Below are 21,912 nucleotides of genomic sequence, written 5' to 3' on the forward strand. Positions count from 1 at the left end.
CAGCATGTACATGGCACTGGACGCTAAGTGGCCGAAGGAGTCAGGTGCATGTTGAACCGTGTTATCAGGGTTGTGGGGTGTCTGGCTCTGGTTAAAGCACTTTGAGAATTTGCAAGGAGGCCCTCGGAGGGGACTCGGCAGGCAGCTGACTCACAATGAGGTCTGGGTTTGTGTTCCAGCAAAGAGGCTGCGCCTCCTGTCCACATGGAGACACTCCAGAACGAGGCTCGACGCAGCTCAGGGTGGGGGGCCCTGGGGACAGGGCTGTGACCCCCTACTGGAGGCTTTGAAGCTGAGACAGCAGCCAAGACTCTCCGGGACTTGGCTGAGACTGTCTTGGTGCTGGAGAAAAACGGAGCACAAGACCGGGTGAGGAGACAGCTGCCAGGGCACGGCAGTGGGGGACAGTCTGGCCCCTGCCTGGAGGCCATCACCCCAGGCCACAAACCTGTGGACAGAAGCACGTGGCTTCTGAGTGAATGAAAACAAAGGAACAGGTCACTAACGGAAATCCTGCCATCTCCCTGATGATCAACTCCAAGAAGCGCTGAGATGCGTTTGAACCCGTGGGTCCAGCCGGGCTCCTGCCTTCTACTGCCACAGGGATTTCCTGCAAGCCAGAATCACCACTTCCTTCCTAACAGTGGCCACAAGTGACAGATGGTTGTGGAGCGACATTAGGCACGTCATGAGTGTTAAACGTCTCAACATGGGACAGGTGTTATTTCAGCCCCGGGGCCTTTTTAACAGAGGATGCAGGGGCAGCACAGGCCTCGCCATGGGCCCTGGTGGGACAGCCAGCCCCAGCCCCAGCCCCTGAGCTGTCACTGCCCCTTGCCACGCACCAATCAAGCAGGGCCCGAGGCCCAGACGGCACACAGCTCAGATGTGCTTTTGTGATGACAGTCAGGCCACCTGAGCTGCAGATATCACTGGGGACTTCTGGAGGACGAATGGAGTGGAGTTTGCCCAGAAGCTGTGGCTCCGTCCAGGGCAGCACACCTGCAACTGGCTCCTTCACCCCCACTCTCCACCCAGGGCCGCCTCTGCGTGGCAGGCACTGACCAAACCTGGCCAGGACGGTGCCGTCCTGCTGGGCGATGGCTTGTCTCCAAGGGGACCAGAAGGAAGCAGGACCTGGAAACCGCACCCATAGCTCTGCAGCCTGGACCCACGCTCAGATCTTGGGGGAGAAGGGGCTACGGGGGTGACTCCAACAGCAGATTCTCAGGAACCTCTGTTAGGAGCAGCAGCCAGCTGCCGTCTGAGGTCCAGGGTTGGGGGAGGGTGTTTAATATAATGACTCCTGGTGCCCAGGGAGACGTGGCCAAAACTGGTGCTCGGAATCCAGGGCTACTGATGCCAGGGAAATGGCGTCCCTAAGCCCCAGCTGCCCCACAGTGTCCTTGGTCGGCTATAAGAGAACCACGGAGTAACCTTTGTCTCCGTTGAAGCCCCCTGAGCTCTGCCCGCTTAGTAGGACTTTTGAGATGTGCTACAGTGCCCAGGGGGGCGCCCTGCCTGGCATGCTGCTGCCTGGCCCCGGACCTGCCTGCCCCTCCACGCCCCTGCCACCTTCCAGTCGGGCCCATGCGCTCCAACCGCCTTGAGGGCCACAGGAAGAAACCGAAGCCAAGGACTGGCACCAGGCCACAAAGCCAAGGCCACAGCAGGGACAGAACTTGGGTCCCTGACCTGGAGGTCACGTTCCCACTCTGGCAGACAGCCTCACACTGTGTGACATCCGCTGAAGGACAAAGACCTCCCCTCCCTGGCCCAGCCCCTCTTCCCACCCATCTGAGGGCTCCAAGTCCCTGCAGCTCGAATGCCCAGGGCAGAGATGCCCCTTCACCCTCTGGCATGTGACCACAGGCCGGGTCCTCTGAGGTAGAGGGTCTGTCTCGGAACAGGTAAGGGAAAGGCACCCTGTACCCCTGCCACTTCCCCTTTCAAACTACTGGGGCTGCCTTGTGAGAAACGAGGCGGTGCCAGGAGCTGGGGGAGCTGGCCAGGGTTACCCCATGGCACCCACGAATGGCAGGGGACACCCCTGCCCCGGCAGTCTTCCCGTTCCCAGGCTGTTCCGTTCACATTTTCCTTTATTTCATTCTGTTTCTCCCAGACTAGTCCCTTTGTTCCAGGCCGCGGGAGCACTCCCTGCTGATGTTTATACACCCACAAGCGTTCACAGACAGCGAGCATCCTCCCACCTCTGTCGGCCCTGGGCCCAGGCGCCGAGGCCTCTGCAGGGCCCACCTTTGGCCCCTCCAGCCTTGAAGCCACAGGTGTTCACGTGGCCAGGACCTGCGGTGAGAATGCTTCCCTTCCCAAGTGATTTACCCACGTGGTTGTCCCCGGGTGATCACAGTGACTCACTGGTATTTCACGTTCCCATGGCGACTTTCCTCCAAAGCACTTTACGCGCTTGGAGGGAGTTCCAACCTGGGCTGCCATTCTGATTTCTGGTGGCTCCTTGAGTGCTCTGTCCTTGGGCGCCATGCGCATGACTTCAGCTCCACACCTCTCAGCAGAGAGCCACCACCCCCGTCCCACCAGTGTCCTTGCCCGTCAAGAAGGCTGCACATTTACTCTCCAGAACCAGGAGGGTCCCCCAAGCCAGGAACATCTCCTAACTGAGGGACCCCTGAACCTGAGTCACGGGAAGATGTTTGAGACGCCAAAACTGTGCACAGCCCCCTCCTGCAGGAGGCCGGTGATCTGCATTCTTAACGAGCTTCCTGGCTGGCCTGAGACCCGCTGACCCAACCGCCTCAGCAGGGCTGACTGCTCTAGGCGCGGCAACACACTCTCGGGGCCTGGGGAGATTTCAGCGGCCGTCTCAGAGGATGGCAGTCTCAGGGGATGGGGGCCGCAGAGCCGGGGCTTGGCCTTGGAGCTTGCCTTCTCTTGGCCCTACCCACACCCGCATGGAGCTTGGGTTCTGTTTCTTCTTGAGTTTCTGCCTGGCATGTCACTGTTTCCCTGCTGGTCCCTATCTTGATGGTCCCAAGCCCACTGTGCGCAGCTCTGACCTCCTCTGTCCAAACAGAAGGGAAGAGCGAGCAGCTCTTGGGCAAGACCCGGGCTTCCCCAGGACTCTCCCCGGCCTCCAGCTTCACCTCCTCTGGCAGCCAGAGGCTGGGCTCACCCCCACAGCTGCGGCACCCCTGGGGAGCAGGCGCAGTCACTCCTGCCTTTCTGGCTCGGTGGGACTTCCCCAGTGACTTCCCGATTAGGAGTTAGACCCATTAGTGCCTTTCTGGTCTTCACATCTTTAGTCCGGGTGTTTTGTGAAACTTTATGAACTGAGATGGTTTTCTGTAGCTTTTGCAAGTACCCACTTAAAGGGCACTGAGATTAGTGTCAGAAAACAGGACGGGAAGTTAAACACTAATCCCCACTGTGGGTGACAAAGAGCAGATATGAGAGCAGCCGTGCTGCAGTCTCTGGTGAAAGATCAGAGACTGAAAGGGCTGGGAGGATGGAGGAGCCACAGCAGAAGTGGTGGGACAAAGGCAGCGTGGAGGGGACGCCTTCAGGTATTTGTGGCCACATGGAAGGGGGCGATTCTTCTCATTGTACCCTCTCCTACCCCCTGCCAGGAGGCTGAAAAAATTCCTTTTGTCATCAGACACTTTCAGGGAATTTTAAGATGCATGAAATAGGCTTTTTGTCCACATGTTCCCTGCCAGCCCGGGAAATCTTCACCAGATTAAATGCCTGAGAACGAGAGAGGCCCCAGATGTGAGGCGTCCTTGGAAGTCACGGGGGGGGGGGGCAGGGGGGTGGGACGTGTCTTAGTCCCAGGTCTCAGTTACAGACCAGGGCCCCCCTCAGCAAAGCTCCCCCCAGGATCACGCCACTACCCCTCAGAACAAAGATGCCAGGGAACCACACACAGAGAAAGGTTGGGCACAGATTTTAACACTGAGATGTGGCCACCTCTGTGAGCGGGGAGAGTGCCCCTGAGCCACTGTGCTCTGGCCCAGAGAGCAGAGGGCAGTGTCGGACTGGGCTCAGGGTCCTGAGGGAGACGTGCTCTGCCCAAAGACTGCAGATGGGGTGAAACCAAGGCGAGCTGCAGAGAGGTCCTGAGTCTAGAACCCACTGCTGGAAAAACAGCACCAAGCCAGGCCCTATGTTTTTTTTTTTTTTTTTTTTTGCGACAGAGCCTCACTCTGTTGCCTGGGCTAGAGTGCCGTGGTGTCAGCCTAGCTCACAGCAACCTCAAACTCCTGGGCTCAAGCGATCCTCCTGCCTCTGCCTTCCGGGTAGCTGGGACTACAGGCATGTGCCACCATGCCCGGCTAATTTTTTTCTATTTTTAGTTGTTTGGCTAATTTCTTTCTATTTTTAGTAGAGACGGGGTCTCACTCTTGCTCTGGTCTCGAGACTCTGGTCTCGAACTCCTGAGCTCAAGTGATCCTCTCGCCTTGGCCTCCCAGAGTGCTAGGATTACAGGCGTGAGCCACTGCGCCTGGCCCAGGCCCTGTGTTTACAAATGCACAGAAAAAGTTCTGGAAGGAAATACAAGAAACTGACAACAGAGGCTACTTCTAGGGGAGGAAATGGTGCTAAAGGGTCTTTCATATTTTACGCTATATATTCTGCATTATTTCAAGGAAATTTTTTTTTTTTGTGGAGATAGGTCTTGCTCTGTCACCCAGGCTAGGGTGCAGTGGTGCGATCATAGCCCGCTGCAGCCTTGCTCAAGCGATCCTCCCACTTCAGCCTCCATTATTTCAATATTTGCTAATTTCAATATTTCTAAACAACACATAAGAAAATATTCAAAATCCCACACGACTGCGATTGTCCCGGACTCCCCGGCGGGGATGCTTGGGCGGCAGAGGCAGGAGTGGGGCTGGGGAAGGTGGCGCCTCCCTGGCGGGTGTCGCTCAGCCCAGTGATGGCGGAGCTCCTCTCCAGAGGGGGCTGCTGCAGATTTAACAATGGAAACATGCATTTTACAAATGAGAGGATCAACTGCCGGGAAATGATATTTTTAGCGACTGCGGCTCTGTGCTTCAAAGGCGTATGTTTCATTTAAAACCAGGCAAACCTCCTACAAAGTCTGCCTGTTTGCAAGGAGTGATTAGCATAATACGAGCAGGAAAAAAAGGCCTGGCTCCACTTTGAGGCAGGAGTGCCTACTACAGGGGGAGGCTTTCTCCTGAAATAGAATCGCCAGATGAGGGAAGTCTTATCAATGGGGCTGAGTGCAGGAGAGCTACTTCACACTGACTAGGCTGTCATGGGTGCAAATCAGCACCAGCAGAGTGGGATCTGAGAGTCTGAGTGGACCACAGGCTGCCCTGATGCAGCCTGTCTGGGTGCTGTTTAAATATTACCTCTATGTCACGCAACCATCTTCTTCCAATTTTAAATACAAAGGGTCTGGGGCTGCCTTTGCAGATGTCCTTTCTGAGGGGCAGGGCAGAGCCAGGTCAAGGATGGGCCCAGGGGACAGGCTTGAGAGGTGGTGGACAGGGACGATCACAGGACAAAGACACGGATGATGAAATCTCAGGTCCTCCTCAGAGGCCACACCACTGTGACCCCCCTGCCGTCCCTCACCCCCTCGGCCACGGCTGCCCGTCTGAGCTCTCTGCTCTCCGTGGCCATCGCGCTTGCCTGTGGGCACATCTTTGATCGCTGCCTTTCCTCTCCCAGAAAGCCATTAGCGGCTGAACCTGGGGCTGTGCACATGTGAAGAGAGACTGAACTCCAAGTGCCACAGAAATGAAATGAAGGCTGTGACCTTCCAGGAGCTGTAATTGCAGACACTCATCTCTGCAGCCGCTGGGGACAGATTGCGCTTGGCAGCCTCACGGCGCCCTGTCCCTAGGCCAGCCCCACCGGCCCGGAGCCCAACCTGGGTGGGTGCGACCGACCGTGGGCTGCGGGGCTGGGGCAGAGCGGCGGTACTTTTGCTGTCTATTTTAGGCATCACTGGCAGGAATGAGAGAAGGTCTGGAAGGTTCAGTCAGTTCCCCGCCACCTCTCCCTGCGGGGCTCCCACAGGGCAGGAGCACAGATAGGTCTTCCTGCCGAGGGAAGTGCTCGCAGACGGGCCCACAGCTGAGGAGCTGAGAAACCAATTACCACGCGGCTGGGGGCCCGGGAGAGGCAGAAGGAACTGGACCGGGACAGCCGACAGCCGCTCAGGCTTCAAGCGCAGGAAGGAAGGGAGGGAACTCCAGGAACCTGCCAACTGTTAGGGCCAGGGGCTTCCGGCAGAGGTGGGCGGGGGTCTCCTTCAGGAAAGGGGCTCCAAGGAGGCAGGCCTTCGCCCGTCAGGGCAGGAGGGGCTCAGCTCACGCGGGAGAAAGGGAAAAGCTGACTCTTCTCAGGAAAAATGAGCAGATGGGGAACGGTGGCCGCATTCACAGGCACCTTAACTGACTGAGGACAGTGTCCCCTTAAAAGACAAGTCCAGGGCAGGTATGTCTGGGGTGTCAAGGTTTTAAACTCAGCTGAAGTTATCTGCTTAAACTGCCTGTCCCAGCAGCACTGAACCTTCTAGAATGATATGGCGGCAAGATCCCTTGTCAAGCAACCTTCCTGAGCCAGCTCTTTAACCAGCCTCTGGTGTTTTATGAGGCTAATGGCAGGGGAGGAGTGTAAGGCCACAGCTGTCACAGAGAATGAGTGAGGGTGTCACACCCCCATGACGCCCGCGGGCCCCCCGGGCCCCACTTCCCTCCTGCTCCCCTGGAAGTTCTGGGAGCCAGCAGGGTGCTGAGCTCTGGCAGCCACTCGGCACGACCCCCCCGACACTCCTGTGACCCATCCTCAGGGCTCCAGGGTGGCGGCACATCAGTGGCTTCTCCTCTCAGGGACTTGGGCACCCCCACCCAGGTGGAGAGAGTTTTCTGAACCGCAGGGGCCTGGCCTCCTAGCCACGCTCCAGGTCGCCCAGGGCTTGGGCGGCGGCCCCTGGGCTTGTGTGCGGACGGCTTGCTGTGTCGGAAACACCTTCTCCTCCCCACCCCCGCTAGCTCCTGCTCATCTCTCCTGGCTCAGCTTAGACAGCATCTTTCCAGAAGCTTTCCTGGACCCCTCCAAAGGGCTGGGCACCTCCTACCCCATCTGCTCCCCAGAGCATCGTCACGCTGTGATGCTACCGCTTGTGAGTGAGACTAACCCCAGCGGGCAGGGACTGGCTCTGCCACGGCGGTGCCCCCACTGGCAGGCACTGGGCCTGGCACTGACGGACACCCGGACAGGTCTGCTTGGTGACAAATGGCGCTTCCTGGCCCCCCTGCCCGGCACAGCAGCAGCGCCCTCCCTTATCTGCCCTGGCGGCTCCATTCTCAGAGACGCGAGGGCTCTCGCCCGGCCTGACAGCTGTGGCCTAATTTCCAGGGCCCTAACCAGGCTCCTTATTTTTACCCACTTGGTATTTTTCGTCACTGACGGACGGGAGCGGGTGAGGGGCTGGGGCTGGGGGAGGCGTGGACGAGTGGAAGACGCGGCCGTGGGGGTGAGGGGCCGGCAGGTGGGAAAGGCATGCGGTGGGGATGGACCAAATGGATGGTTTTTATTTCTTTTTTTTAATTTTAGAAAGGAAAAAAAAAAATCCCAAATCCCACCCCTTGGTTTTCCTCAGTAAGCATTTTCAACAAGGTCACAAATGCACTGGCTCTATAAATTTTTGGCTCCAAACCACATTTCAGGCGGTCTTTAAAAGCCAATTCTTGGCACGGCTTCAGCGGAGCCTGAGGAGGGAAAACTAGGGCATTTCTAAGCTTTGAGAAAACCCTGCATCCAGGTCACAGCGTCCGGGCTCCACTGAGGCTGCACGGCACCCCTTCCCAAAGGCCGGAAGCTGAGGACCCCTCCCCAACCCCAGCATTTCCTTCCGAGCACAAGTCACAACATGGGGTCACACATTTCTGTGACTTGGTGCCTGCGGGCCCGTCCCCCTAGACTGCAACCCTGGCGAAGGCAGGACCCTCGGCCCAGGACGTGCAGGAACGGCCTGCTGTGTGCAGTGAATCTTTGACCCCTGCCCCCCGCCAGGCCAGCTCTCTCGTTATAAACTCCCTGTGCTGCCGGCCCCTGCTCCCATCACACCGATATGCCTCCCCTAAGGATGCGGAAGCCGGGCCTGTGTCGGTCCAGCCCAGGCCTCTGCACACAGGCAGCATGCGGGGAATATTTACTGGAAAAGTCAGAGCCTCAGTTTCTTTCTGTGTGAAAGAAGCCACCTGATCCTTAAGGTCGCTCGGGCCACTCTGATGACACTCTCCTGGTTTCTCGATTGTGGCCTTGTGGCTGCCACCCTGTGGCACATGTGTTCAGAGAGGGCCCTGAGGGGGCCCTGCCGGGAGGTGCTAGACCTGCCCCCACCCCCAGCTCTACACATGACAAAGGGCAGAGGACCCGTCCACTCTGCCAGCACCAACACTTCTTGTCTCTGGCAAGGCACGGTGCTGCTCACGGAAGGAAGCCGTGAAGGAGGGATTAGCTGGCAGGCCCATGGAATTCCTCGGAGCCGGCCACCTCCCCACTGCCTGTTCCCACTGTGGTCTCCGGGAATGTCACAGGTCAGTCACACATACAGCTTCGCCCTCCTTGCCCTCCTGGAGGGAGGATGTGGCTGCTGCGAAGTGAAGGAGAGCCACTCCTCCGCCACCGCCATGGGAGCCCTGGGTGGGGCCACTTCACACCCGCCCCAGTTGGCACTGAAACCCAGCACTTAAGCTGGGTCTGCCTCCCGATGGCCACTGCCTTGGATTTGGTTCCAGAGCCAGGATGGTCCATGAACACCTGCGCCTCCTGCACCCGAGGGTGGGCACATGATGTCCCTGTCCTGGACGGTCAGGGCACTGGTGCTCACTGGCCACACTGATGGGTCCAATGAGACACAAGCCCAGGACCATTGCTGCCATTGTGCCACAGAGCAGGTGGCCTATCTACAGATGGGGCTGGCAGAGGAGGAAGAAGGGACAGCTGTGGTGGGGGACAGGGAGACCGAGTCCTGAGGACAGGAAGAGGCTCTAGCCTTGAACTTCTTGGGATGAGCCAATCCTTGAACGAGGGCACTGAACGAGGGTGTGCTGCGAGGTGGGGAGGGGACAGAGGGAGAGAGGATGCCGGGGTTCATGTCCTCATCTGAGTGATGGACACTTGAGGCTTTTTCTCTCTCAACCTTCTCTAGAGACAGGAGAAAGTGAGCCACCCCAGAACACCCGCTCTCCGGATGCCAGGCCCAGCTGGGCACAAGCACAGAGAGGACTGATGCTCCTTCCCGCCACCACCCTTGCAGTTGGCGCGGATACTTACAGTACGGTTCCTACATGCCAGCACTTTCCACATGCTGAGTCATCTAATCCTCACAAGGATGAGAAGGAGACAGAGATAACCCATCTTCGTTTTCATATAAGAAAACCGTGCTCAGGAAGGCAGCCGCGTGGTGGCCCTGTGCTTCTGCCTGTTCAACACTGCGTGGTGAGAGCAGCCCCTGGCTCCCCACTCCATGTGGGGTGCATTAGGGCTGCCACTCCCAGTCCGCTCAATGCTACCTCTCTGCCGCTGACCCTGTCTGAGCCAATCACAACAGCTTCCTCTGGGATCATGATCTACAGGGATGTGACAGGCAGGCAACGTGGTGGCCATGTCTCTGCCACTTGGAAGAGACCAAAGCAACACAGCTGACCTCAGACAAGGGCTACAGAGAGAGAGCAATGGCGCCACAGGGAGATGCCGCCAGAGTTCCTGGGTCTTCCTGACCTCTGCCTTCGATGCCCAGGCCAAGCAGGTCCGCTCGCTCACTGTGGTGCCTCTGACCTGGGTTCCTACCACGTGCCACCCCAGGGTGCTGCCCAACACAGAGCAGTGGCTCCCAGCTCCAGGCTGCAGACCGCTGCTGGCCTGGCTACACCAGAAGCCCCTCCAGATTCCATCAGGAATCTGTGTTTTCACAAAGCACAAGCAGGCTGGACTGGGTGGTCTCTAAGAACCTGTCCAGAGCTACGAACTAAGGCCTCCGGGTCTCAGGCAGCTGGTGCTCAGTATCCCCTCCCCAGGGATGCCTGAGAAGCATCATTCGGAGCAGGCAGCATCGTGGGTATGTTCCCATGAGCTCCTAATCCCCTGAAAACACACCACAAAACTTAGAAAATGCTAACCACAAAGAAAAACTGACTACCTGGACTACATTAAAAATAAACAACATCTGTTCATAAAAGGACACTTTAAGGGAGCAATAAGGCATGCCACACAGCAGGAGAGATAATTACAGTATACACAGCTGAGAAAGACTCGAATCCAGACTGTACAAAGAACTTCCACAGTCAATAAGAAAAACATTGAAATCTCATCGCAAAAATGACTTGAACAGGTTCATCACAAAAGAGGATATCCGAAAGGTCAACATGCTATGAAAAGTTGTTAAACTCCATTAGCCTTCAGTGAAATGCAAAGTAAAACCACAAAGTGATAGCACCACACACCTACCAGAATGGCTAAAATCAAAGACTGATGATACCAAGTGTTGGTTAGGACGTGGAGCAACTGAACGCTCCCATTCTTGTGATGGGAGTGGAAGCTGGTGCGAGTACTTTGGACGGGAGCTCCCAAAGCTGATTGTGTGTCTGCTTGCCGACCCAGCAATTCCTAGCTTATATACCTAGCAGGAATGTGTACATATGTTTACCAAAAGACATGTAAGAGAATGTTCATAGCAGCATTATACATAATAGTACCAAAATGAAAATAACCCACATGCCTATCAATTCTAGAATAGATAAATAAATCACGGTATGTTCACATGGTGGAACACTCTATGGAAATATGAACTCCTGCTACATGCAACGCAGAGGAATCTCACAAACATAATGTGGATCAATAGAAGCCAGGCTTTATAGAACAGCACAGACTGGGCTGGGCATGGAGGCTCATGCTTGTAACCCTAGCACTTTGGGAGGCTGAGGTAGGAGGGTTGTTTGAGGCCAGGAGTTTGAGACCAGCCTGGGCAACATCTCAAGACCCTGTCTCTACAAAAAAAAAAAAAAAAAAAAAAAAAAAAAATTAGCCAGGCGTGGTGGCGCACGCCTGTAGTTTCAGCTACTCTGGAGGCTGAGGCAGGATTGCTTGAGCCCAGGAGTTCAAGGCTGCAGTGAGCTACGATCAGGCCACCGCACTCAAGCCCGGGTAACAGAATGAGACCCTGTCTCTTAAAAAAAAAAAAAAAAGCACAAACTGTATGATTCCGTTTATATAAAGTTCAAAACCAGGTAAAACGAAGGAGGGGAAGGACACTCTTGGTGATGGAAATGTTTTTTCTGGATCTGAGTTCTCGTTAGGGGAGTGCAACAATTAGTGAAAATTCACTGGGCAGTAGCACACTCGTGCTGCACGTACAGCACTAGTACACTTTGTGCACTTTTTAGTAGTATGTTGTTCTTTAAATCTGTACTCCACAGAGGCATCGTGGGCATCACAGCACGGAGGGCGGGGAGGCTGCCACACTGCCCTGATTGGGAGAAGGGAAGAAGACATATCTGGGGCACTGAAACACAGGTGTTGCGTGGTTAATACGGGGAGAAGGCTTTACTAGAGAGATGCCAAACCAAGCCGCAAACAAGTCAGAACTTCCCAGGCACAGCGGTACTTCCAAGACCCCTTCTTCTCTGAAGCAGCAGAAGGGCTGGGAGCCCTCCAGTTTGGACGACTGTCCTTCCTTCACTGGACATGCAAACAGCAAGTCTGGGGTCAGAAGGGCCCAATCAAGGCCACAAGTGTACTGATCACAAGGCAGACGGTGAAATGGAGACACAAGTGCCATTACCAGGCTAAAGGCGAAGCTCTCTTGGGGAGCAACTAGGAGGCCTGGGTGGCTCTAAGTGGGTCTGGAGCCGGGGCACAGACTGGGCCGGGCAGGGATGCGACAGTAAAGAGAGACCAGGCTCAAAGCAGACTGCACAGGGCACTCGGTGCAGGACTAGAACAGAATGAGCTGACTCCGGAGTGCACTCGAATCCACCTCAGCTGGGCTTCAAAAAGGCCCGTGCGGACGATGCCAGGGACGGCGATAAGGCAGGAGGCAAAACAAATCCCCCCGGAGGAGGGAGGGGGCGAGACACATCCTCTTGAGCAAGAGTCAAAAGGGAGCTTTAGATCAAGAGACACTCGCTGCCAAAGTGCCAGGAGTTCCAAGCAGATTATGCTGCCTGGAAACCGGAAGTGGGCTGGGACAATGGGTGGGCCGGAGGGCGGAGGCGCTGGGGGCCTGGAAGGAAGACAGGGATGCATGGATTTACTTGGCATTTCCTTTCTGCCCGAGCAGGTGGCAGGCAGCCCGTGGGAGCCACTGAGACAGGAGGAGGAGGGCTCGCCAGGAGGGTCCCTGGGGGGATTTCTCTATGGGTTAACAACGCTGGGCGGCAGGGCAGCCGTGAGAGAGCACAGTGTCTTCCTAACGAGGCTGAGACCCTCCCGCGGTCCCGGATGCCAGATCTGGGGTCCTGCTCTGGTGTCCGGCAATCGGGAGACGGAGGCTCGTGTCTCAGCTCTGCCTAGTGTGTGGGACGGCCACGGCACCTCTCTGGGCCCTCCCAGCCACGGATTCGGGGCTGGTGAACCTGGGACTGCTCTGCAGACAGGGTTAAGTGGATCCCGGGCTGCCAGTGTGGGACCAGCACATGCCTTCTGGGCCCATGTGACGTGCTCACAGCAGGCACTTCCTGCCACACTTGTCTCACCGTCCTGGCCATCTTTTTCCCCTTCCCACAACATAAGACCCCCGCCCCCAGGCCTGGCAGGGGAACCCTCAGCTCTGAGGTCCTTGGATGGCTACACAGCACCCTGCACAGAACCCGATGCCACAGTTTATAACCCAAGACTTGGGGTGAGGAAGGTGGAGGGAAAGGCTCAGGTGCCACAGGGGCATTTACAATACAATGACCATGACAACAACAGCAACAGACCCAAAACTCACACTCTCCTGGGATTCACTCACCCTATGTGGAGCAGCAAACTTTTACAGAAAGTTCTATTATCCAGTCCAGATCCTAAGAGCCTCTTTGGTGGACCATCTAGCCGGGGTTATGAAGAGGCACTGGCCTGTCTGGCACCCTTCCCTGCGGACTGGGTGCTACTTCAGTGGGCTGCGAGTGCCATCGGAGGCAATGTCTGTGCCACAGTTCCCCCAGGTCCTAGGATGCGCCATCATGATCCGTGCCGAGATGTGAATTCTCCTTTCACGAGGAAGGGGCACCAGGTCAGGGGGCCTTTCACAAACTGCACATGGTGGAAACCCTTCTGAGGACAGAGGTTGGGGTGTGGGGGTTCTGTGATCTTTGTGACTGTCTGCTGAGAGAAATGACTTGAGAAGAGAGAAGGGAGGACCACACAGGGGACTCCAAGGGCAGCCCAAGTAAACCCAGGATAAAAGAGCTTCCTGAGAAATAGACTCTTGAAAGAATGGACAAGATATACCCTGCAGCTGCTGTCCTGCAAGGAGTTTAAAAGCATCCTGGCTCAGATGCAGGCCCATCCCGAGGAGGCAGGAGGATGGAAAATGGCTTCTGGGAACCAATTCTAAACCTGCTGCCATTTTCTTTTCTTTGTTACGGTAGAGATGGGGTCTCGCTATATTGCCCAGGCTGGTCTTGAACTCCTGGGCTCAAGCAATCTTCCCACCTCGGCCTCCCAAAGTGCTGGGATTATAGGCATGAGCCACCATGCCTGGCCTGCCATTTTTTAAAAAAGATGCTACATATGGTACACATTAGCTACTTGCTAATTAACCAAGCTGTCTGAGTTACCAATGTCAAAACCTTCCAAGTTTCCTGGCGTCCTTCAGTAAAGTACAAATAGTCAGATCAGAGTACTGCAGGTTCCACCTGGAACAACCCCTCAAGCTTCAGAAAGAAATTCATCAAGTCCTCGGTCCCTGAACACAGTGTGTGACACCCTCCCACCCCAGCCCTGCTGGCTGCCTGAGCTACGGCCGGGGGAGGTGACGCTTCTCAGGAGTGGACACTACAAGGAAAGTGCTTTCAGGGAGAGGCAGCTGCCGGCACCCACTGGGGAGGAGTCTGACGACACGTGCATGTGGTAGGTGCCGGGGTGCGGTGCTTTCCCCCAGCCTGCTGCCGGGTCCTGCCCTCTGTCCCAGGGGCGACAGCTAGCTCAGGGGGAGGGTGGCTGCTTGGGCTGTGGGGACAAGGGTCACCCTGAAGGACACGTGGCCTCCCCCGCTAAGTTCACCTGTGACCTGTAACCTCCCACCAGCCCTGCTCCAAGTGAATGGGGCCCTTCAAACACCAGGAGGCTGCCCTTTGAAGCTGCCGGCGCATGGCCGGCACTTCCTTTCCTGCCCTCATACCCCCGTCAGCCCTAATGAATCCCAGCCCGGCCCGGCAAGGCCCACCACACGTGGTTTCCATTTTCCAGAAGCAAGGACATCCCCTCTTACAGGGAGTGCCAGTGTGTGACAGTGTGGGGACTGCTCAGAGGCGGTGGAGCAAGGCCAGTGGCCTGCCCCCAGGTCCTGCAGCCCTCCCTGCCACCCTGGGTCAACGAGGAACACAGGGCCCCATCTCAGATGGTTCTGTGAGGCACTGGGATGTGGATTGCTTTGCCAGGGACTAGAGGACAATGCAAATGCAGGCTGGCTTGGGCTCTCTAGGTTCCCTGAATTTTGCCCCTCACAAGGACACCTTTTTACCTTGGAGGGCAAGACTCTTTTTCCGCCAGGCAATGTTTTCTGTGTGTCAGACTGGCCCCTCGGGCCTCCCTGGCGTTCACATTCCCCCAGTGTTGTCCCCAGTTACCAAATCAGAAGACAAGAGCTGGTTGTGCAAAATGGCTTCTGCTGCACACAAGCCCCCCTCTGCATCCCCTGCAACGAAAAAACAGCACCCGGCCTTGGCCGCTGTGGAAGGCTCCAGAAGAGTCACACAGCAGCTGGGCAGACCTTAATTAAAGCCAGCAAAGAGAAGCTTCTTTTGAGAGGGGAGGAAGAACGCCTCTCACCGTTCCATGTCCTGTCCCCTCCCCTCGGCTGGGGACCCAATCAATATGGCTACAAACTAATCAAAGATTAAGACCCATCTATTCCGGGTAGGTGGATCAGGGCCTCTTCCAGACTCTGGTTTATGTGCCTTTCCACAGCAATTTATTTTTATTCTGAGCAAATGGGTGCAATCCGTCACAGGGGTGAGAGGAAGAGAACTGAGCGGGGTCGCTCTGAAGCTCTCTCTCCTGAGCTGGAAACAGGAGGAGAGGACCGGATACAGGTCTTGCCACTTCACTCCAATTCAGCTTCCACTGCATCAGCGCAGTGCGCTTCTGGGGGCCTGGCCGGTGCCCCTGGCAGGTAAGGTGCTCTGAACAGAGACTCACGGCGGGGGCGGGGGGCACCTGACCCCAAAGGGCCTCCAGAGACTGGGCTGCCCGGGAGGAGACGGTAGGCTTGGGAGGGTCACGGGTGGCCCCCCACACTGCGGGGATCTGTCTCCCAGGCCAGCACGCACAGGGTCAGCTAAGTGGAATTTCCCAATTACGGCATGAAAGAGAGCTTCTTCTCTGAGGCCCTCCCTCCTGGTCCCCGCAATTGAAAACAAGTCCAGTTTCTAGTGGCTGCCCTGCCCCACCACCCACCTCGGTGGCCAATCAACTCCCCACTGCCCCATCCCCCTGCCCAGCACAACGGCCCTTGTGCGAACCCAGGACGCTGTGGAGAGGCAGGATTAGCAGGGCACATGTTAGGGACTCGGAGCATTTGCTCGGCTGGGGAGGCTGCCGTGCCTGTCTGCACGGAACAGGAGCCAGAAGCCTTATCGCTGGGCTTCTCTGGCTCGGGGTCTCATGAAAGAAGTCCCACGACCACTTCCTCCTTTCCCATTTGGGCCCCCAGCCCATCCACCCAAACACCCGCCTCATCTTAGGGTGTCCCTTTCCCCCTGGGAGGGTGCCTGCACCTCATCTACCACGAGCCAGGCCGGCTCCCATTCACAGCGCACGCACGGGTGCGTGTGACAAATGAAAGCATTCTCTGGCCAGTCCTCTTTGCGAGGCAGCAGGGAGGAAGAGGAGGGGAGTGCATAGTGGCTGCAGCCAAAGCCGGGCTGGCCGGAGGGCCGTGTTGGCGGGCAGAGTGAAGTGTCTTCGGATTTGCTCACTTCCCACACAGAAGCAGGCCTTGTACAGATCACAGCTGCTGGGTCACGCTGGAGTTCATATCACAGTTTATCAAAGAGGCTGGGCTTCCCCGGCCCTCCTTTTCTACTGAGAATGAGTGGACCGGTTCACGGGGAGACAAGGCCCGGGCTTGTTCTGCCTGCACCAGCGCGCGGGGCGGGAGGCGGCTGGAGGAGGGCAATGCACACCAACACCTACGTGGGGCACAGTTGTGTCAGTGGGTGCACCGGGGCCAGCTCTCCGCCCAGAAGAGTCAGTTATTTCACCCTCTGGTGCGGGTCTCGCTTCCTTCCCCACAGGCCACCGTGGGAGGCGGAGGCCAGGTCAGGAGGCTGGACAACAGCCCCCCTTTACCAAACACAGCCAGCACCGGGGCTGGGACACGCACGATCTAGTGTAACCGCCCTGTGATCCGACAAGGCAGGCACTACTGTCATCTCTGTTTCCTGGCCAAAACAGAGAGGGCTGGGAAACAGGTCAGGAGAACGGGAGGAACCAGGGTGTGAACCCAAGCCTGACTCCAGAAGCTGCTCTTCCTCGGGGTGCCTGTGGGAGGCACGTCTGCCCCACGGCTGTGCAGTCCTGGGGAGGGGTTGGGGAGAGGACGGGGCTACAGCGCCAGAAGCTCACGGCACCCCTTCCCACAAGTCCCCCAATCTGTGTGCTTGGCCCCAACCCTCTGCAGCCGAGAGAAGGGCCCAGGACGGTGCAGGTTGCGGCGAGGCTGGCTGAGAGACGGGTGCTGGAGCTGTGGGCTCCCAACCTCCATGTATACCTAAACGGTCACGTCCACCAGGTCCGCAGGCCACGCGGACACCGAGAGGACGCCCAACCCACCCAGGCCTGGCTGGAGTTCGGGTACATCATTCCCACTCCCCCAACTCCCACGTGGAGGGGCGGCTGGGGAAGCAGCGAGGGGGAAGGAAATCATGCGTCTTCCTCAGGGCCAAGAACCCCCAGCAGATGTTTCCCTTGAAGAACTCCGGACGCCTTTGTCCTTCTACAGGCAGCAGCCGCTCCCGGGCCCAGCGCTGACACACCCCTGCAGAAGCGACGGCTTTCTACTTCTCGGCCAGCAGAATCTTTCCTTTCTCATGCTCAGTTTTGGAGGCTGAGAGGAGCCATGTGTAGTCTGCTTCGCAGCTGAAGGAGCGGGTTAGGAAATCACTTGGTGCCTTCCTTGCCAGGCCTGTGGCTTGTCCCCGCAGTCTGCTGTGCCCCTCTCTCCAGCCACAGCAGGAAAGAGGAAAATGCAGTGCACTGGCAGGAGGGCGGGCGGACAGCCCCAGGGCTCTTCCCAGCAAGCGTCTGCCGACGGGCCTCCGCCCTGTGTGACCATCCACAGGAGGATGGCAGAAGCGACATGTTGGCAAGGCCTCCTCCAGCCAGATGCTGTGCTGTGCACCCAGACTGGGTGGCTGGGACTGTGACAGGGGCTGGTCAGCAGTGGCCTGGCAGGCTGGCCCCCAGAGCTGGCTTGGCCCTGAGGAAGTAACACGTACTGACAGGTAGGAGTGCTGCTTCTGGGGACGGCAGGCTGGACCAACATGGCAAAAGGCTGGGAGAGATTAGTTCTGTGTGAGGAGCCCAACCACACAGGTCCCCTGTGTCCCAGCCCACTGGGCTCTTGTGCTGGTGCCAAGGGCTCAGAGACCCTCTGTGACTGTACCAGTGGGAGCAAGGCTTGGCCTGCAGGAAAGGCTGGCTGTCCACCGAGAACCTAGTGTGGCCCACGAGAGGTCTGAGCCCGCGAAGGGCGCTCGATCGCAACGCTGGATATACCGAGCTACCAGAAGGACGAGGGGGGAGGACTCTTGGGCCCGGATCCTGTGCCCTCCGAGGAGCTGGGTCCCAGGTGGTCCTGGACGCCGGCTGTTCAGGGCCCCTCATGGCACCAGGCTCAGCACTCTCCCACAGAAGGGACAGAGTGGTGGCTGCAGAATTAGCAGGGTACAGGGGTTTGCAGCCCAGTTCCAACCAAGCCCAGTGCGCATGCTGCTTCCTCTCTTTTTCGTTCTGCGGAATGAGGATCCCAGCGGCCCAGGAGACGCTGCAAAGCACACCAAGCCTCACTGCCCTGGAGTCTGCAGATGGGAAGATGGCCGCAGCCCCGGGCGGGTGGGGAGGCCGCACTGCACGCCCCCGCTGCTGCCCGCGCTTCTGCTCCCTGCTGTCTGGGGAGGCTGGTCACCCACTGGCTCCTTCTCCCCAGCCTCGGGTTGGGCGTGTGAGGCTGAGACAGGGTGGAAAAGCCCATTACGGCTGCTCCTCCAGGGGGAAGCTACGAGGTCGCTTTCCAAAGGCCTCTCTCTCCTACTGGGTCCCTGACATTCTTGGCGGTAGGGACAGCCCATCAAGTGTACTGACACCTCTGCAGTCTGGAAAACCGCAGCAAGTAACTGTCACTCTTGTGGAACACTCCAGTTTCCCTGGGGCGGGGTCCCTTGCACCACACCTAATCTCTACTTCAAGCCCTTACCCAAAACTGTCCAACTCCAGGGGAAGACAAACCACAGACATTTGTCTCTTCTGCCCAATGAAATTAAGAATCCCTTTCTGCTTCTGTGACAGCGGTTCCCAATTGGGGTGATTTTGCTCCTCAGGGGACCTTTGGCAACGTTTAGAGACATCTGTGATTGTCGCAGCGGGGTGAGGGTGGTGCTACTGGCACCCAGTGGGTGGAGGCCTGGGATGTTGCACCGCTCAGGACAGCCCCGTCACCAAGGATTATCCAGCTCCAAATGTCAATAGTGCTGAGTTTGAGAAACTGCTCTAGAAGAGCCCAGAGAAGCAACAGGACAGTGGCAGCCTCCCCATCACCACAGGGGCATCCTCTTGGGGGTCCGGACCATCAGGAGCCCCTTCCTCCTGCTGTTTATCTTTCTGCTCAGGCAGGCCTGCCCTCTCCCACGACTCAATCCTCCGGCTCTGTCCTCAACTCCAGACTCAGCCCTGAGCTGGCCAGCAGCCTCCTCGCCTGGCAGGCAAGCTTCCTGGTCACTTGTCTGTACCTAGACTCTCTCCTGGCCTTGTCTCCTGCCATCTCCCTCTTCCCACCACTTCCTCCTACCTCTCTGGTCCCTCGTCACAGCCTCTTCTTCCAGCTTCTCCTCCTTTTCCCTACCGTTAGACTGGAGCTCTCAGCATTTGGCTTTAGACCCCTTCCCTCCTCACTCTGCCCCTCTAACTCCCCAAGAATGAAAGCTCTACAAGAGCAGAACCACCTAGAACGGCATCTTGCACGGAGTCGGTGTTCAGTAAATATCTGATGAATGAATGAATGAATGACTATGTCATCAATTTCCAGATTTGTATCTTGGGCCTAGATCCTCCTTTTGAGAGCAAGGTACAGCAAACTACTCCATCAACATCTTCCTTCTGACATCCCCAAAGCAATCAAAGTCAAACACGTGGCTGCCACCACTCTTTGCCACTCTTCCAAGACTCCCACCTCGGGGACTGGTGCCACCCACTACTCAGTTGCCCAAACCAGAGGCCTGGCTGCTACCCGACTCCCTCTCCCCACACTTGTTCATGCAGTTGGGCACCAATCAGCTCGACGTCCTACTCATGCCCAAATCGGGCGCTTCCCCCGTCCCCTCACGAGCTGCCATGGTCTCACTTGGACGATGGCCTCCCACCTGGTCTCCACCTTGACCCTCCAACCCATTCTCCCAGCGACACGGTCACTTCAAATCAGAAATCTGGTCACATCGCTCCCCCATCAAGCCCTTTCAGTGGCTCCCTGCCAAGCCCTGGGGAAGGCTGCCGATCCTGAGCGTGGCCCACAGACTGAGCCTGGTTTACAGCAAAATGAGCTCCAGCCACTTTTTTTACCTTGAACCATTGTACAGGCCAGGCCCTCTGCAACCCCTCGGCCCCAGGACTGCGTCACTCTAGTCTGCTTCCCAAGCACACGGACCAGTTTAATAACCCAGCACCTCAGAGGGTCTGATTTCACTGGTTGGGGGGCTTGGGCTTCATTTGGTGGGGAGCCTGGAGGAACCTGTGCCCCTGTTTCAGCTTCTGCTAGGCTGCAGGTGAAACTGGGCTGCTCTTCTAGGGCCTGCCCCTTGGAGCTGAGTGGGAGGCAATGGGCCAGTCCCAGCCATGCTGCTGGTGATGGCAGTTCTGTGGTCCTTGAGCCACTAGGACTGTGCCCTGGGACTATCCAGGTTAGGCTCACACGACGCAGGAACCTGGCTCCACCAAGCCTGGGCAAATCCTGTGCTGGAGGCCAGACTCCACAGCGTAGCCCTGTGTCACATGCCATGTGGCTCACCCCTTTTCCTCTCTAAAAGGCTGACAATGGCATTTAATGAGAGGATGTTCCACCTCAATGCAAAGGTACCTTGACAAGCAACAAGCAAATTCAGTTTTTTTGAAAAATGTCAACGCCAACCTGCCTTACGTTGGTGGCACTAGCCACCCGGTATGAAGGGGGAACCCTCTTCATTTAAGAACAGACCAAAGGTCAGGAAGAGGAGGAGAGAGAAGGGAACGAGAAGGTGGCTGTTGTGACACCCGTGTGGTGCGAACGCGGGGAGCCGTGGCCACGGGAGGCAGCGGAGAGGGCGCGCGGAGGCTGACCTGATGATGAAGGGGCCTCTGACCTCCAGGAGCTTCCGTTCACTGCTGAACCTCTTGAGAAGGTTGATCATGAACTTATAAAAGTAGGAGTTCATGGTGGGAGTGGAAGGAGAACATTCTAAGCCTTTGGTACCTGCAGAGAAAGGGACAGAGCCAGGATTTACTCTGATTACATGCGCACGGGATGATGCGATCCCTACAGAATACAGACCATTGGAAACGCCAAAAAGCCGTGTGTGGGTTTGCGTATCACGCTGTCCACCCTCCATCCAAGCCCAAACCACTCAGTGAACATTCCTTACGTGTAACACCCTGCGAGGCACTGTGCATTTTTTGTTTTTTTTTTTTTAAAACCAAACTTCTACTCATTATCCTGATAAACGAAACGTACTTGGGGTCTACTTGGGCCAGTTAAGGACAAACAAGAAGTCAGAGAGACTGAGGCTGTGTGCAGGGCGGGCACACGATCTCGATGGTCAACACAGCCAGCAGATCCACGACAGGCAAAAGCCAAGCTCCTCTCTTAATGTTACTTGAGAAAAATAAATTATGCACATACCCAGCTAGATTAAAAGCAGCAAACACTGACAAAATGTTACAAAGGGTGTGAATCTTTAACGTTTTGGAATCAAACATTGTTTCTTCCTCACCATCAGGCAAAGATGCTCTTAGTCATCTTTTTAAGGCCCCAAGGTGGCTTTATAACCAGAAACACAAATGTCTCTGACACACGTCCCAGCTGGAAACACACTGAGGGACAGATACCATGGCCCCTTCCGGCCCACCCTGCACATGTACCCCTCTGTAAGGCCCCAGCACCGAGGGGACAAGGGGAAGCTGCTGGAATGCTTGGCCCTGAGCTGGCGTATTCATGCATCCCTTGGGATTCTCCCCGCCCCTTCTAACATACACTGGCCTCCGTGGCTCAGAGGTGACAGGCATGGCAGGAACCCTCACCCACTCTGTCCAGAGCACTAACAGTGCATTTAAAACAAAAAACCCAAAAGCTTTGTGACACACTTCATATACCATAAAGTTCATTCTTTTAAAGTGTAAAATTCAGTGGTTTTCAGAATATTCACAAAGTTGTACAGCAATCATCATTAATTTCAGAACATTCTCATCACCCCAAAAAAGAACCCCTACGCCCATCAGCAGTCCCTCCCC

At 56.7% G+C, this 21,912-nt stretch overlaps 1 protein-coding gene across 2 annotated transcripts in view; it reads right to left on the minus strand.

Moving 5' to 3' along the window:
• Window positions 1-21,912, minus strand: part of VAC14 (VAC14 component of PIKFYVE complex) — a 98,811-nt gene that overhangs the window by 19,297 nt on the left and 57,602 nt on the right. For both annotated transcript variants that reach the window (XM_045533995.1, XM_045533996.1), the window contains exon 14: window positions 20,746-20,878. In XM_045533995.1, coding sequence (XP_045389951.1) covers window positions 20,746-20,878 — 133 coding nt within the window. The remainder of the gene's footprint in view (window positions 1-20,745; window positions 20,879-21,912) is intronic.

Source organism: Lemur catta, chromosome 20 (genome assembly GCF_020740605.2).
Source record: "Lemur catta isolate mLemCat1 chromosome 20, mLemCat1.pri, whole genome shotgun sequence".
Lineage (NCBI taxonomy): Eukaryota > Metazoa > Chordata > Mammalia > Primates > Lemuridae > Lemur > Lemur catta.